This window comes from Copadichromis virginalis, linkage group LG23, assembly GCF_057382275.1.
Source record: "Copadichromis virginalis isolate Kocher_CV1m ecotype Utaka linkage group LG23, C_Virginalis_male_GT1.1, whole genome shotgun sequence".
Classification (NCBI taxonomy): Eukaryota; Metazoa; Chordata; class Actinopteri; order Cichliformes; family Cichlidae; genus Copadichromis; species Copadichromis virginalis.
In genome coordinates, this window is record NC_140639.1 from 25533832 (window position 1) to 25549982 (window position 16151).

The 16151-nt window shown below is 39.3% G+C and overlaps 1 protein-coding gene across 1 annotated transcript; it reads left to right on the top strand.

Moving 5' to 3' along the window:
* LOC146681012 (indian hedgehog B protein-like) lies at positions 1-13905 on the top strand. The gene is made up of 3 exons (XM_085449268.1): positions 1-346; positions 6484-6745; positions 13208-13905. The coding sequence occupies exons 1-3, from the start codon at positions 47-49 to the stop codon at positions 13903-13905; spliced, it is 1260 nt and encodes a 419-aa protein (XP_085305394.1). The 5' UTR covers positions 1-46.
* Positions 13906-16151: the final 2246 nt, after the last annotated feature.

Consider the following 16151-nt stretch of genomic DNA (forward strand, 5'->3'; position numbering starts at 1 on the left):
TCCCGCAGTAGGTGGGAGGGGGGTGACACACCGGCCGCCAGGCGGAATGCTGCTCTCGACGCTGGTGACGTGCCTCGCCGGGTGCGCGTTCCTCCTGTCACCGGTCAGCGAGGGGTGCGGACCGGGCAGAGGCAATGGCAAGAGGCGGCCGCCGCGGAAGCTGGTCCCTCTCGCCTACAAGCAGTTCACCCCCAACGTGGGCGAGAAGACGCTGGGAGCCAGCGGGAGATACGAAGGGAAAATTACCCGGAACTCCGAGCGCTTCAAGGAGCTCACCCCCAACTACAACCCCGACATCATCTTCAAGGATGAGGAGAACACAGGTGCAGACCGCCTGATGACGCAGGTAACCCTCCCAGCTGCTGTAGTGCCTTTAAGCCCGACTACAGTCCGGCTCAGAGAGAAGCAGGCATTTGTGCGCAGGAGGTCTGTGCACTTTGCCCCGTCTTTAAACCCGTGGACGCTGTTATCTTGTTGACTCAAAGCCCTTCAAAGAAAGACTCAAAGAAAAACGGTCTTTGCCAACAAAATAATTTTATCACATTCATCCCCTAATGATTTTAAATGAAAAAGATGCGCTTTAAAACAGATTTTCTCCAAGTTGGCACTGATTTAAATCACAGCAGCAGCTCTATTAAACTTTATCGTCCTTTTTTTAAAAAAATAAATAAAGCTACAAGTTTAACTCAGACATTTCTTGGGGGGCGAAGCACGGATTAGCTGAATAGAGTCTAAAAGTCCTGCGAAGGCTGAACAGTAGAGGTTGGAATCAGAGGTTCACTGTGGGCAGCTCATGCGTAAAAAAGTGGGCAACCCCTTCTAAAAATGTACGGCGAGCGGTCGCTCTTAATTAAAACACTATGTCCTCTGTTTCTACATCATGTTTTTTTGGTGGAGAAACAGCCAAAAGTCGTATTTGGTTAGAGCCCGGGGTCAAGCGTGTGCTCATGTTTACAGTTTTCGTTTTTAGCCTCACTGGTCGAGTTAACAGTCTCCTTTTTGGACTGTCAGAAATCTTTACGACACCGTCACTGATGTGGCTTCGCGTGGAATTTATTTGACTCCCTATTTCCCCAGGAATAAAGTATTTATATCTGGGTCTTGTGACCGCGGGCTTCCTCCCTGAGCGTTTGTGTCCACAGACCCACGTGGGGAATGAAAGCGCGCACTCCGGGCTGGAGCTGTCACCTCGCTGTACACGCTGCAAGAAGTAGAGGCTGAACAGACATGTGCAACACCTGCATGAGCGAACGAGTTCTTAACTGAACCCGATTTATAACGGTTATCTACAAAATCAGGACACTCGAGCGAATTCTGGAATGAACCATACCAAGTTAATACAGGGCCAGTATTGCCGATACCAATACCGATAGCTTTAACCTATAACGGCACCCTATAGGTGAGAGCAGTGTGTCATGATGTATGGGAATTTGTCATTGATTAGCGAATTTAATAACCATGAAATCACTTTTCGTGATTTGTTGTGTTAACTAATTATTGATTTTACTTTCAACAATAATTAGTTAATGCAACAAAAACACACCTTTTAGCTTTTTGTGAATTTTAAAATGTTGAAGCTTGAGTTATATTTTTAAATCTCTATAGAAAATTACAATTTAACATCAGTAAGCTGCTTGCTGAATGTAGAGGGTAGAAACAAAGAATGGACCCTATTGTACTACCATCATTGGTATCGATATTGTTGATATTTGCCTTGACCCAGCTGAGGTTTTTTTTTCTTACTCGTGTCACTTTGCCAGAAAATTGCTCTAAAGCTCAAAGCCTCCTTGGTGTGAGCTTGATTAATGAATTTAAGGCTCATAAAGGGGACAGGTCTTCTCCAAGCTGGACATTTTTTGCAGCACGCACTCGGAGCCGCTGCTCGTCACCGGCGCAGACCTGCACACAATTTATGAGCCCTAAGCCGCAGGAGACAGCCTCCTGTTTGTCTTTTACTATTCCGCGTTACTTTTTTGTTTGTTTTCGCAGTGCTCCTGTGCAAAAATAGCCCACTTCACTTGTGCTGAAGCCTTAATTATACGGATTTTCCCCCTGCCTCTTTAGATTTTATTCCTTTTTTCCTGGGCGCTCCTGAGCTGCTGCATACAGACGCGACTGTTCAGGGGTCGAAGCCGCACTGCAAAAAGTGGCACTTTAAAACTGCATTTATATCGTTTAATGTCATTTTAAAGGTCATGTGTTAAGCTAAGCAAAAGTGCAACAACGTTTTACCAACATACACGATAAATCTGCGCAGATTTTTGCGGATTATTTGGAGCTTTGACGCGTAAAAACTGATACACAAAAAGCGAGACTGTTCTTTAAAAAGTTGATTTTTGGAAACATTCACTTGCATTTTAGAACGTTTTCTTCAGTAGTTTTTTTTTTTTTTTATCTCTTTCATCCAGCTAAAACAGGACCCACAAGACTAAACAGAACCTTCTCAGACTCAGAGGGACACTTTTTGCAGCGCAGAGTTGTGCATAAGCGCATGTTGTCGGTCTGTGCGCCCAGTGTTTGTGCAGCCAGCGGTTTGGTGCTAAAACCGCTCCTACAGAAACCCCCCGTCGATCTGTACACCTTGAAAGGAAAACCAACAAAATCTATCGTCTGATTTATGAAGTTCAGCTCCTTGCTCTGACCGCAGAGAGAAAACACAAGACGTTTTTTTAAAAATCCACAGTGAACGCTGTGAAAAGGCATCTGTGGCCACCGAGCCACGAGCTATTCTTATCACAGCCAACATGGGGAAAAAAGACATTTATGGGGTTTAATCCCAGTTTGGAGCCTTAATGAGCCGAGATTCATGAAAGGCTGCATCACTGAGAGACGCTTTCAGTGGCAGCTGCGGAATGACAAGACTGCCTCCAGCCACACAGTTCATTTAATAAGATTTCTGCCACTTAAAACCAACAAAATCTCCTTCCATTCAAAACCAGAGCAGATGAAAAAAGTTTGACTGTTTAACCTTTCATTTGATGGGAGTGAGTGTAATCTTGGAGGGCAGATTTTCCATCAGATTTCATGCATGTGCAGTGCACTGGGAATGAAATTATTATGAAATTACTTTAATAGAATAAAAATGTGTTGTTTTGTTGGCAAATTTTGCTTAAAAATCTCCAGTTTGGTCAACAACTTGTATTTATTTGTATTAAAATTGGTGAAAATGTTGTTATTCAAGGCATCGTCCTTCAAGATTGCTTTAAAATCCGATAGTGGAGGAAATAATCGGCCAAACCACTGATGAATGACTCCTGATTGACAGGTTATCAGTCAATTTTGGATTTCTTTCTGACTTTCAATATAAACCACAATTTATGAACTTTAAAAATGAGCTTTATGGTGTATTGATTGAGAACTAAATCTAATGACCGAGCCCATAAACTCATCATGAAAGAGTTTAGTGAGGTCACACAGAGCAGGAGAGCTGGTGGTCCTCTTCCCATAGACTTCTATACAATCAAGTCTTCTTCTTTCTTTCTTTTTTTTTCTTTTTTTTTTCTTCAACAAAGGGAATCACCCCCTGGTGGTCATTAGAAAGACTGCAGATTTAAGGCAGTCTTCAGATTCAGAAGCTACTGTATCCTTTATATCGTTAAATCTGGTTTTATTAACATTTAAATGACAAACTCAACATAATCACAGACGGGGAGTCATTAATCACTACAAGTTTGTGATAGATAACCCTCTACGCTGCTCTTGGCTTCGCAAACACTAGAAACCACATTAAAACTAAACAGAGCGTATCTGAAATAAATCCCACAACCACGACTAAATTAGAGATTTGAAGTTAAACATGCCCACGAGCCTTTGTACTGGCTACTGAGGAAATGTTTCCTCCTTGGAGAAAATGTATCCAGAACTTTTATCCTCTGTGTGTGTGTGTGGGGGGGGGGGGGGGTTAATTAAAAAGAAAATACGCATTACTCAATATGAGTAATTTTTGGAAAAAAAAAACAGTTTTAAGTAAGTTCAATGAATAACAAAAGATTCATCCCCAAGTGTCTTTTTAAAACAAAACAAACAAAAAAACCCCATCAAAACCAATGAGGCCTGGAGTTGGCCAAGCCTGACCTAAAATTTCCACTTATTGATCAGCAATATTAGTTTTTTATTTTCTAATTACTCTTTGTCTTCATTTCATTTTGACTCAATTTAGCTTCAGTTTAGCTTCCTGAATAGATTTTTTTTGTTCCATTTTAGTTTTTAGTTGGAGTCTTTCAAATAATCATTATAAGCTGGACCTATACTAAAGGCAAGAATCAGGAAAATAAGTACAGTTATTACAATAAAACAGAACCTTTGAAAGCTGTTGACTCAGAGTCTTGTAGACATCTAGAGTCCCAATAAACACGTCTAACCTTCCCTCATCAGTAATTTTTAAATAAAATCTTTATCAAAGAAATGGTAAAACTAAGTATATTTTCTCTGTACTTTTTAAGTTTTATTTTAGTTTGTTTGCCAAGTTCACAAAATCATATCAGTTAATTTTAATTTTTCCCCCAAAAGTCTGGTTAACTTAAATATAAATAAAAACTAAAGTGTTTTTTCAGAGCTAGTTTTAGTTTTCACAAAGAGAAGACTGTATATAAAGGATGGACACAATGACCACAGTGTCATGTAGTTTGACGATTCAATGTTTGCATTTTGGACTCTGTTGTTCTTGCTTTTATGCAACCAGATGATAATGTTTGGGTAAAAAAAGGTGACTTACTAGGTTATCAAACTAAGTTAACACGCTGCATCACATGGACAGAGCGTACCGACTTCTTGGACGGTCTGTTTGCACAGTCCACTAATAATGCAAACTTTAAGCCTTAATGCAATCTAAACTGGTGAGTTTGATCGATAGATCGATAGATCTCCTTCTCTACATTTGTCATGAAGAGGGAAACTAAAGCTGTCCACATGTATTTTTTTAACAAAGATTTTTCTATGATTGTTTTGAAAAAACAATACCCACGCAGAAATGTAACAAAGCGACATCGAGCAATGTCAGTAGTACGCCAAAACAGGTGGTGATGTAACCCTTACTGAATAGAAGTATTAGGCCATCAAAAGTCCACAAACAGTAACATGGCTCACAGTCTGACATCAGAAAGAAGATAAAGGCATGCACCTTTCACTCCACGTGTAAAAGCATAAATTTCTGAAAGTTTTCACCCTGGAAGTTTTTCAAAATCTCCCTTTTCACAGCATTTACACAGGAAAAAGCTCTTTTTACCAAAAGACCTCTGCACATATCCAAACGCACCAACTCTTCAGACTAAACATGTTTATTTCTGCTGCTTAAGCTTCATAAAAAAAAAAACAACCCAAATCCTCTTCAGGCCAGTAAGTGTCACAGCTGAAACCCGTCTATGAATTGGCCTCTGGTGACATCTGGAATTGGTTTACGCGTTAATAACCAAAAATATTCATCCTTAAATTAGGATCTTTAATTATCAGCCTCTTATAGTTGTGTTTTTAATTTTCTATAATTTAACCTCCTGGGACCTGGCATCCACATATGTGGTCATCACATTTTGGGTTGTCTAGATCAAAATACAAAATTTTGCTCTTTGTCTGATTTGCACTTAAGAGGACATTATACTTCCACTGTTCTATTGAAATTTAAAACAAATGTCCTTATAACTGGATCTCATTTTTCTCTGAAACAAAAAAGAAAAAACCTGGTAATTCTTTGTTTTAACATTCATCAGGTGCCAATCAGCACAAATAGCAAAGAGTAATTAAAAAAGCATGCCATGAAAGAGTTCGGGTGTTAGGAGGTTAATGTGACTAAAAATGTTCAAAAATTAGGGGTTTAAAAAAAATGAAATGGGGGGAGGAATATCTAAAATTCCTTAATTGTTGTCCATCTTTAAGTCTTTGACTGCTGTTAGTTACATTTACTCACAGTGAGACCAGGACTAGTGCCTGTCTGAGAGGTTATCCAAGACGCCGTGACTGCTGCCCTGACAATGCAGCTCGGGTGTGGATTAGATAAACGGGGCAGACTGGAAGGTGAGATTTGTGTATGCCGGAGCAATGGGAAGGGAGGGGAGGGGTCCTTCAATAGGCCCTCTCACCTCCTGTTTGCTCACCCTGACCAGACTCCAGGTTTAGAGGGACGCTGAGGACCTCTTGTTCTTGTAGCCGCCACCACATGTCACCCCCACCCAGCCACCCTGTAACCTCACAGTCCCCCCCTCCATCCGTCATAGCCTCCCTCCTCCGTTAGCTCACCACAGAGAGCAAACACCGGGCTGAGCTGGGACAGCAGGCTGGAGCCACAGACAAGGGGGAGAGGGGTGAGGCAAAGGGGGTTTGGTGAAGTCCACGAGAGAAGGGGTCTTTGTAAAGAGTCTGTGTTTTCCTGGTTGGTTTTAAAGCTGCGCAGCAGCAGAGGATGAGGCTTCAGTCCCCAGTGAACAAACATATTCACATAAAAAATGCAAATATATTGATCCAGACACGTCCTGTGTGCCTCCTCTGTTGCAGCGCTGCAAAGACAGGCTGAACTCTCTGGCCATCTCGGTGATGAACCTGTGGCCTGGGGTCCGGCTACGGGTCACCGAGGGCTGGGATGAGGACGGCCACCACTCGGAGGAGTCTCTGCACTACGAGGGCCGGGCGGTGGACATCACCACGTCGGACCGGGACAGGAACAAGTACGCCATGCTGGCACGGCTGGCAGTGGAGGCTGGATTCGACTGGGTCTACTACGAGTCCAAATATCACATCCACTGCAGTGTCAAGTCAGGTGAGCGAGTGCGCCAAATCACAGGAAGTAAGAAGCAAGGTGTTCCAGAAACATGGATAATATTAATATGTGTCTACAACAGGGGTGTCAAACATGAGGCCTGGGGGCCAGAACAGGCTCACCAAAAGGTCCAATCTCAACCCCTGGATGACTTTGGAAAATGTGAAAATTGTTAATGAGAAGAGCATCAATTTTTAACTGTTAGCTGTGTATTGTGTCAGTTTTACTCTTATTACTGACCAAACTAACATCACCCACACCCTGTTAGACACTAAAGCAAAGAAGCACTGGACTAACCATAGAAACATAAAAAAAAACAGGAGTTGAAGTCTTTTTTTATTTTTATTGTTAGTATTCAATTAAATACCAAAAAAGTTATGTTTTTTTTATTTTTAGAAGTCCATTAGTTAACAGAAAAGTTATTTTTTGTAGTAAGTTTTCTATTAAATAACAAAAACGTTCAATTTTTTTATTGTTAGTTGTCGCGTAACAGAAAAGTTCCTGTTTTTTTATTTTTAGTTGTCTGCAGTAAGTCATTAAAATGTTCTGTTAATTACATTAATTACAACAAGCTGCCAGTACTTTTCTTGTAACTTCTCACTTACAAGAAAAGACATGCTTACAGAGATATAAGATAAACAATTGAGAGGCAGTGACTTTTGCAGTCGTATCCACTTGGGACCAGATCGAGTTTGACACCCTGGGACCTAGAAGCAGGTAATTATTTCAGCCATTTATTCATGTACTGAGATTTCAGGCACCCTCTAGGTAAATTGCATGTAATTTTACTGCAGTTTTGTTAATAAAGCTTAAACTGCTCTATTTGGATTAGCTCTGGCAGCACAAAAATGTCCAAATGCAAGGATTCATATAATCGGAAGTGACTTCTGAAGCGCGGTGAAGTCTTTTATGCTTTAATCAAATATAAACTAAAGAAATCTAAATGTTTAAATACTCAAAGAAAACAGGATCATTTTTATTTCCTAATGACGTTAAATCTTTTTAAGACATTTCACAGTGAGCCACATTTTTTTTTAATTTTAGACCTCACAGAAAGGAACCGTGTTGAGTTCACTGCAAGGTTTGAAGGTTTTGTTTTTCAGCCTCCAGTCATGGCAACTAGTGATGCCACAGACACGATTAACTCAAAGTGCTTGGTGAAGGTTAGAAAAGGTTTGTGGTTTTGGTTAAATATTGTTCAGAAAGTCAACAAAACCATCGTCTTCCCCTGAATGATTTTGTAGCTTGAAACTGAACTCTTTCACGCTTGGGGGCAAATCTTCTAAAGCCTACAAATGCTTCATGAAAGCCAAGCGAGGTGTTATCCTTCTCTTTTTTTCAGTCTTTGTGTGAGCAGAAATGTAAAAATGCAAATACTAGGAATTGTTTTGTCAAGATAGATTTTTTTTTTTTTTAAAGAAAATGGACTCTAGATTTCTTGAAAACTGATTTCTCATATGTGCATCTGCTTTGCTTTACTTTCACTCTTCTGTCTTTGCCCACTAACTGTTTTATTGCATCTAAAGTAGGCACTATCTCTTACATTCTGTGTCTTCAGTTTATCTCACAACAACCACTCACCTTAGGCTTCCTCAAAAAACTCATCTTCGAGTTGTCTGTGGCTTTCTGCCTCTACTCACACAGCAGCCACCTCATCTGAACTTAATACAGCCGCACACACCTGGTTACCTAACTCTTTACCGCTTGGATACCTGCTGGGGGTAAAGCTAGTTTCTATTTTCTGAACTGAGTGGTTTATGCTATATTTTAGGCCTGCTTCCAGAACAGGAATTATGCAGGACGTCTGCCTCTGTAGCTTAGGCAGAGATCTCCTTGGAAAAAAAACCCTGGGAAACATATTCTAATGGTCGTCAAACCAGGTCTGTACTGATATATTTTGAAGTGTCAAGACTTGAGGGTTCATGGGAGGTCGTCAGATGTTGTCTTTATGGGGAAAAGAATTAAGAAGACTAAAATTCATAATTGCTTCATCTTATCTACAAACAAAACATGATCAAAATGATTTGCAGTGGTCCAGAGGTGCACAAGGAGGTGACCTTGAAGAGGTTAATGGGCAAATTTAAAGCAGGTTTCTATTTTTGTGGGATGAACTTTTTTGATTAAACCACCTGCAAACAAAATGTCAGTCTTAATTCACAGATGGCAAAGTTTGGGGGGAAAAAACAGGCGTCTGTATGCTGCGTTTTGGAAACTGTGGACACAGAGAACTGGAAACTCAACATACACGAAGGGCGTGTGCATAGTTGGCGCATTGGAACATTGCATTCTCCATAGACGAGTCTGCCTTGTCACAAAATTTGTAATCATAAGTAATATTACAAAAGTATTAAAAAAATGTAAGGACACAAGTGGACCCTAGCAGACTTAGAAAAACTGCAAAAAACTATAACTTACCTAAAAAAGTCAAAGGATAATATTTTGCAATCAGAAATCTTAGTTCGGAAACCTGACTTCCTAAAGGTCTTTCAAAGTTCTTCTATGCACAATTGTCTGCTTTTTTACTCATCTTCATTCCATTTCTTGAACTGGAGACTTTATGATAAATGTTTTTGTTGCAAAGCTACTTAACACTGAGTTATGAATTGTTGAAGCAAAAAAAAGTTTCCTAATTCAATGGATGAACCCGTGTTGTGTCTACACTTACCAAAAAACGTAGCAAAGAATCAATTTTATATTGTATCTTACGACACTTTGTTGCAAGCAGCCTGTCACAAAAATACATAGTTAAATACATAGTTTGTTCTTATTTCTTCAGTTGAATCTATGAAAAAAAGTCTCACGGGTATTAAACAGTATCTTTTCACCGAAAAGGTGACTTCAAAGACACATCACATACAGATTTGAGTGTCTCATTGGGCGAAAAACATTAAAATGAATCAAGACCATACATATAAACTTTACATTTAAATTAAATGTAACTTACTTAGCTTTTAAAAAGTATCTCTCATCTTTTGCTCCTATCCTCTCTCTCTCCAGCACCACATTAATATTCCCCTAATGTAACGTTAGCTCACAAGCATATTTTGACTTAAACTGAACGGGGACAGCTTGTGTGTTTGCTGACATTTGTTCACATTCAGTAGGTGCGAACACAGCTTTATGGACTTTTGCATGAAAGAAGTGGAGACCATAAAATGCCTGACAGACTATTCATCATTTATTACTGAGCTGTAATGTTAAATGCTGTCCACAAATATCTGATAGATGGACTACTGAGACCTTGCAGTGCTTTACTTCACTGCACCAAGAAACCGTGAAGAAAAGCAGCTAATTAACCTACCTGAACTTTTTATTTCGCATGCCAAACTTTCTTGAAAACTTTTAGGTATTTTTGCTGGAAATGCAACTCGTAATACTTGACTCCATCAGGATGTATAAAGAAGAGACTGCACGTTCTCATCATGGTTCAAACTTCTCCACATAGCCACTGTTCTCAGGGTGTCTGTTATGAAAAGTTACAGTTAAAAGTAACACAGATGTGCTGAGAGTTGCACCCTCTTATTAAAATGCATCCACTTTAAACCCCCAGTGACACATTTTACACTGAGTGGTAACTGAGATTTTCCTTTTCTTTCTCCCTTTTCCAACCTTACCTCTCTTTTCCCTTCCTCTTTCTCCTGCTCCTCTCTCCTTCCCTCCCAGATCGGGTTGCGAGGGCCCAGAACTTGACTTGATCAGAAGGGCAACCAATCAAGTTGGTATTTTTTTTCATGTTTTTGATTTCTTCTTCTTCTTTTTTCTCCTAATTTTCTTCAAAATTCTTCAAAATATGACAAAGAAAAGAAACTGGGAAGATGAACTCTTTGACAACAAACACCCCTGCCCCCCAAATCCCTTTAAATGCAATTAAAAGCGGGGCAGCAACAAGAGGAAACAACCACTAGAGGGCAGCAAAGTGCTGGACCGCTATAGATGAAAGACTGGACTGAAAAATTGGGGGTGGACGTGAGAAAAGGAGGAAACGGAGGGATTGATGGAGCATTTTAACTCCTACTGATGCACATTTCACCTCATACTTGAGCTGTTCCCACTGTGCTCATGTCATGAAGCAGTTAGGAAGGTAATATTTTGGGTGAAAGACGTGGACTTTTTTGTTCTTTTATTGCTCTCAGTATAAGGTACGCTCAACAAATGATAGAAAATTCAGAATAGATATATCATGAGATTACTGAAACTAGAAAAGGTATAGTTTGTTTTAACGTTTAGCTACACTGATTCCATATTTAGCCAAAACTTTCACCACAAATTATATTTAATTATTTACCCTTCTCTTCCCTAACACTACTGTTTTTACTTTCAGCTCACAATTTACATCATTATCCCATGTTAACGTTCAAAATTGCTCATCAAGTTTATTTAAAATCTTAAAGCAGACGTATTATTTTGGATTTCATGTCATGGCATTTTTCTATATTACAGAATTTAATCTTGAATAAAGAGCAAGACAAGATAGAGCAACATGTGCGATGTTTTTAGTCTGGAAAACATGAACGAGTACAAGGTTCATGTTTTGAAATTACTAGAATCAAAATGTGTAATTTTAAAGTCATAATTAGGACAGAAGTGGTTAAAAAAATTCAGAGGTTATGAAAAAAATGTAAAAAATAATGTATTAAATAAATACTGAATTAAACTTACATACTGATCCACAAATATAAGCTGTCAAGTCAACATTTTGTCTTATTTATTTCAAATGTTTTGGGTTACTAATAAGCTACAAATTAATTTTACTTGCTTTTTCAAAAGTATGTTACCAGTTTAGTCTAAGAAATGGTTGTTTCTTTATTTCAAAAGTCAGGATATGACTGGCTGGTTTTCTTGCTCTGCTCCTTCCTCCTTCAGGTGACTTATCTTATCACTTGGCCTTGGCTTTCCTACCTTCTCCAAATATTTATCCCCAGATAGACTTGAGCCCTCAGGGGTTACTTTCAAGTGCCTGAACTCATTGCCACGAACACAATCTGGGCTGGGGACACATGTACGACCCAACATGCACCTTTATGAAGGAGGTTGTGTTTGACAGGCTGGTTATTGTTCTTTTATGTGCAGCGATTGAAAGGAAAGAGTCAATATTTGGCTAAAGGGAGGTGGAGAGATTTATTATGTTATCAAGAACTTTAGTATGGAAGTCTATTACTGCCCCCCCCCCCCAAAAAACTGCACATGCAACACGATTGGGAGTTAGAAATGTAATAAAAAAACAAAAACAAACAGTTATAGTTATGAATTTATAAATCCAAATTGTAAAAATAAATTGTATCTAAGTAGCTTAACAATTTGGGTTATTAGTTGTTTTTTGGGGGGGGGGGGTTCAAGGAAAGACAAGAACAGTGACCTCATGGGTCTAAACTATGAGACGGATCCGAAGTGTTAGAAATTAAATAAATTTTTACTCAAAACTATAAGACGTTAGATTAAAAGTGTTACTTCTAAAAGCCAATTTTGTGCTGTTTATTCAAATGTATAACAAATCCTGAAGGTATTTGTGTCTCTGATTTTAACCAGCTGCCTTTCATTTGCCAAGCAAATGTGTTAAACACCAACTATGGAGCCACCAGCTGAAAAATAACATAACATATTAAGACACAAGTCATTACTATGAGATAAGGTTCGAATTGTGATGTTTTTTGCAAATATTTTATTAACAGAAAATCTCAAACATTTATTGGCATCTTTAGTCTAAAAATTGTGTCAAACTTTGGGATTGTGAGTGTGATAAATAATGTAAAAAAATAAATAAAAACATTGTTTATAAGATGTTGGTTTTTTTTAATTAAAATATTGTTCGTGATGAAATATAATCCCTCACACAAAAGAAAATATGCTTTTTTTGTTGTTGTTTTTTTACAATAAAATTTGAAATTATGGAAAAGCATTTTAAAAACTTGTTGTAAATAAAGATTTTTATCTTGATAATGCAGATTAACAAAATATCTTCACTTTCTTTCAAAATATCAGAAGCTTTCACATTTTCTTTCAAATGTATAATTAAAAAAAAATAAAAAATTACGAGCCCCACACGGAACCCGACGTATTAGCCAGAGGTCCCTTTATTACCGTTCGGAGCCGCGGACCTGTTTTATATAGCCGCAGAATAGTTTTCTATACGAGATTGCTGCAAAAAATGCAGCCTTACCTAATGTCCAACCTACTGTTACTCATTTATATTACGATTTAAAAATCTAGTTAGTGTTGGTATGGCGAGTAACCTTCAGTAATAGTAATAAATCACACAGCAATAGTACATTCATGTAGTTATAAAAAGCATGATAATATATTAGGTAATCCAAAGTATTCAGAATACGTTACTCTCATTGAGTAACGTAATGGAATACAGTACTACATACATTTTGGGGCATGTATTCTGTAATCTGTAGTGGAATACATTTTAAACACTGTCCAAACCTGATGGCTATCTTTTATCTCTGTCTCTGTCTTCAGACCACTCAGTGGCGGCTAAGTCTGGAGGTTGTTTCCCTGGTGAGGCCTTGGTCATATTGGAAAGTGGAAGTCAGAAGCCCGTCAGCGATCTGCGACCCGGTGAGCGAGTCCTCGTCTCGTCAGGCAGTGACGGTAGCGGTGAGCTTGTGTTCAGTGAGGTCCTGACTTTCCTCGATCGGGACCCCAAGACCCGGAAACTCTTTTACACCCTGCAGACTGAAGCTGGAGCTCAGCTCTCACTCACTGCCGCCCACCTGATATTTGTATCCAAAGAGAACTGCTCAGAAGGGATGGTGCCAGCCCGCAATGCCCTCAGGACTGTGTACGCCAGCAATGCCCAGCCGGGACAGTGTGTGCTGGTGTCAGAGGGTAAAGCGGGACAGAAGCACAGGGAGGGGCGTCTGTCTCGGATCAGCCGGGTGACAGTAAAGGAGATGAAAGGGGTGTTTGCGCCGCTGACCCAGCAGGGGACGGTGGTGGTGGACGGGGTGGTGGTGTCCTGCTACGCAGTGGTGGACCAGCACTCCCTTGCTCACTGGGCCTTTGCCCCACTCAGGCTGATCCACAGCTGGACTCGGACCACTGGGGGCCACAGTGATGGGATCCACTGGTACTCGCAGCTTTTACACTGGCTGGGGAGGAAGTTGTTGGACTCAGGACGCCTCCACCCGCTGGGAGTGGCTCAGGACAACAGGTGAGGAAGCTGAACTGCAAAGTAAGAGCCAAATAAGACCCTAATGAACTTCCTGCGGCGATGGGAGACATTTGGCTTCCTGCTGAGGCCTGATGGGAAGAATAAAAAAACTCGAAGTGACACAGATGAGACCAAATGAACATTCAGATTTAAAAAACTGCACAAACAAATGTTTTTTTTGTTTGACATTTATATTTGTAAAACACTATGAAGCAATAATCCCTTAAAACATCCTTATTTAACTCTAAAAACACGTAAATTGAAAAATCCATTAATTATAAAATTAAGACGATGGTAAGGTTGACATGAGTCTCCCTTAAATTGGTTGGTTATATGTTGGTGGGTCAAGATACTTATAGGTTGAAAATGATTATAATTTTAGAGGTTTCTACTTTGAAAGCTGTTTATGGTAAACTGTTGATATTTTCTGGATTATGGGAATTTTAATGTGATTTTTAAACAACACAACAAATCCCATGAGGGGAAAAAAGTGATGTATTTTAAGGGTTTCCTTTAAGATACTGTTAAAATACAGACATATATTAAAAAGACTTGTAACCATTAAACATAGTTTTAGAAATAGAAAAGTTATTTGGTTTTATTAACGTTTTAAAGGGGTTTGAGCCTCCTGTAATTTCAGATAATCTCTTAATTTATCCCATAATTTGTCCTTAATCTGGTGTAAACCTCGAAACTCCCTGATTACGGAAATTGTATCTGTTTTCACCTGACCCCAAACCAAACCTCTAACCCTGAAAAACTCCTTTTTTGTTAATTAATGGATGTTTCCAGTTTTCAAATGAGCTACTCGTACTACACTATGAAATCTGGGCAGATTAGTGTGAGATTTAAGGTGTAATTTTAAAGGATTTTGTTTCATAGTGGAGCCTGGGTTGGGGTGGAGGGCTGTGCTCTTTGTAAAAGGACAAAATGTTGTTTTTTTTTCTCCAACACTTGTACTTTCCTGCTTTAATACAGAGATTTTAGAATGAATAATAGAATGTATTTATGATATTATTTGTTTACAGAAAATCTAATAATGTTTATGAAGTTATTATTATGGGAAAAGAGATATTAAAAAGATTTATTTTTGAAATTAAATTATATGGAAATGAGCCGAGTGGTGCTGCCTCATTTCTGTCCCTGTGACTATATTCTAAAGTGGGTTACAAGCTGCGGTCCAAGTGAGCAGGGTATTTTTGACATAGCGACACAGAAGTGAAACTGAAATGTTTCAGAAAAACAAAACAAAACAAAAAATAATATATTACTAGGCTCAGTGTTATTAGCCCCCTTGAAAAACTGACCTGACCTGGGGATTTTCTTCTGATTTACACAGGGTATAAAAACAAAGTTGTCACAGTGTTAAGGAGTTGCTAATGTTTGAAGAAAGTGTAGTGAAGCAACAGCAGTGGTGGGAGTATTATGCTGTGGAGATGCTTCAGCATGTCTGGAACTGAGAATCTTGTCAAGGTGGCAGGAATCATGAAGAAAGAAGGAGATGTGGCGATTTTGAAAGAAAATATCTTTTGGTGGTGCAGCGGTTAGCACCATCGCCTCACAGCATGAAGGCCCGGTCCTTTTCTGTCTGGAGTTTGCATGTTCTCTCCAGGTAATCTGGATTATTTCCTCAGACATGCATAGAGTTAGGTTAACTGGTGTTTCTAAATGATAAAATTATAGACTGTGGTAGCCCTGTGATGGATTGGTGACCTTTCCAGAGTGTACACCACCTCTCGCCTTCTGACAACTGGGATAAGCTCCAGAAGAAAATGGATGGATGGATGCTGAGGTCTCAGTTTTCCAATCTTCATGTGCGTTTATCCTGTACTCTGAGCTCTTGGATTACCAGGGTGTAAACAGGTTTTCAAACTCTGATATGATGCCCTTTGCCATCCTGATCTGTGCTGGTCTAGTAATAAAAATATGCTTCATGAAACGTCTCAGGTGGAGATATTTACACATATTTTATGTTCAGACACAATTCGTGCCCCCTTTCTTCAAAAGATGTCATAAACTCATATTTTTATTTAAGGTCATTATAATAACACTGCCAAAACTTACAATTACCCAGAAAAAAAGAGGACAAAAAACACTCCGAGAGACTAAATTAGATGCACAACACATCCTCAAGACACCTGTCTTCAGGTGCGGAGGTTTTACCTGGACGTGCCTTTACTGACACCTGCTGGCTGCTCACAAAAGAAGCAGGTGAGTTTTGTCAGCTCTCGTGTCTGTCGGTGTATTTCT

Bases quoted from the DNA above. Each gene is read 5' to 3' on its own strand.
- LOC146681012 (XM_085449268.1), top strand. From the start codon at position 47: ATGCTGCTCTCGACGCTGGTGACGTGCCTCGCCGGGTGCGCGTTCCTC. The intron at 347-6,483 runs GTAACCCTCCCA...CCTCTGTTGCAG, and splicing joins CAGACCGCCTGATGACGCAG to CGCTGCAAAGACAGGCTGAA. The intron at 6,746-13,207 runs GTGAGCGAGTGC...CTCTGTCTTCAG, and splicing joins CCACTGCAGTGTCAAGTCAG to ACCACTCAGTGGCGGCTAAG.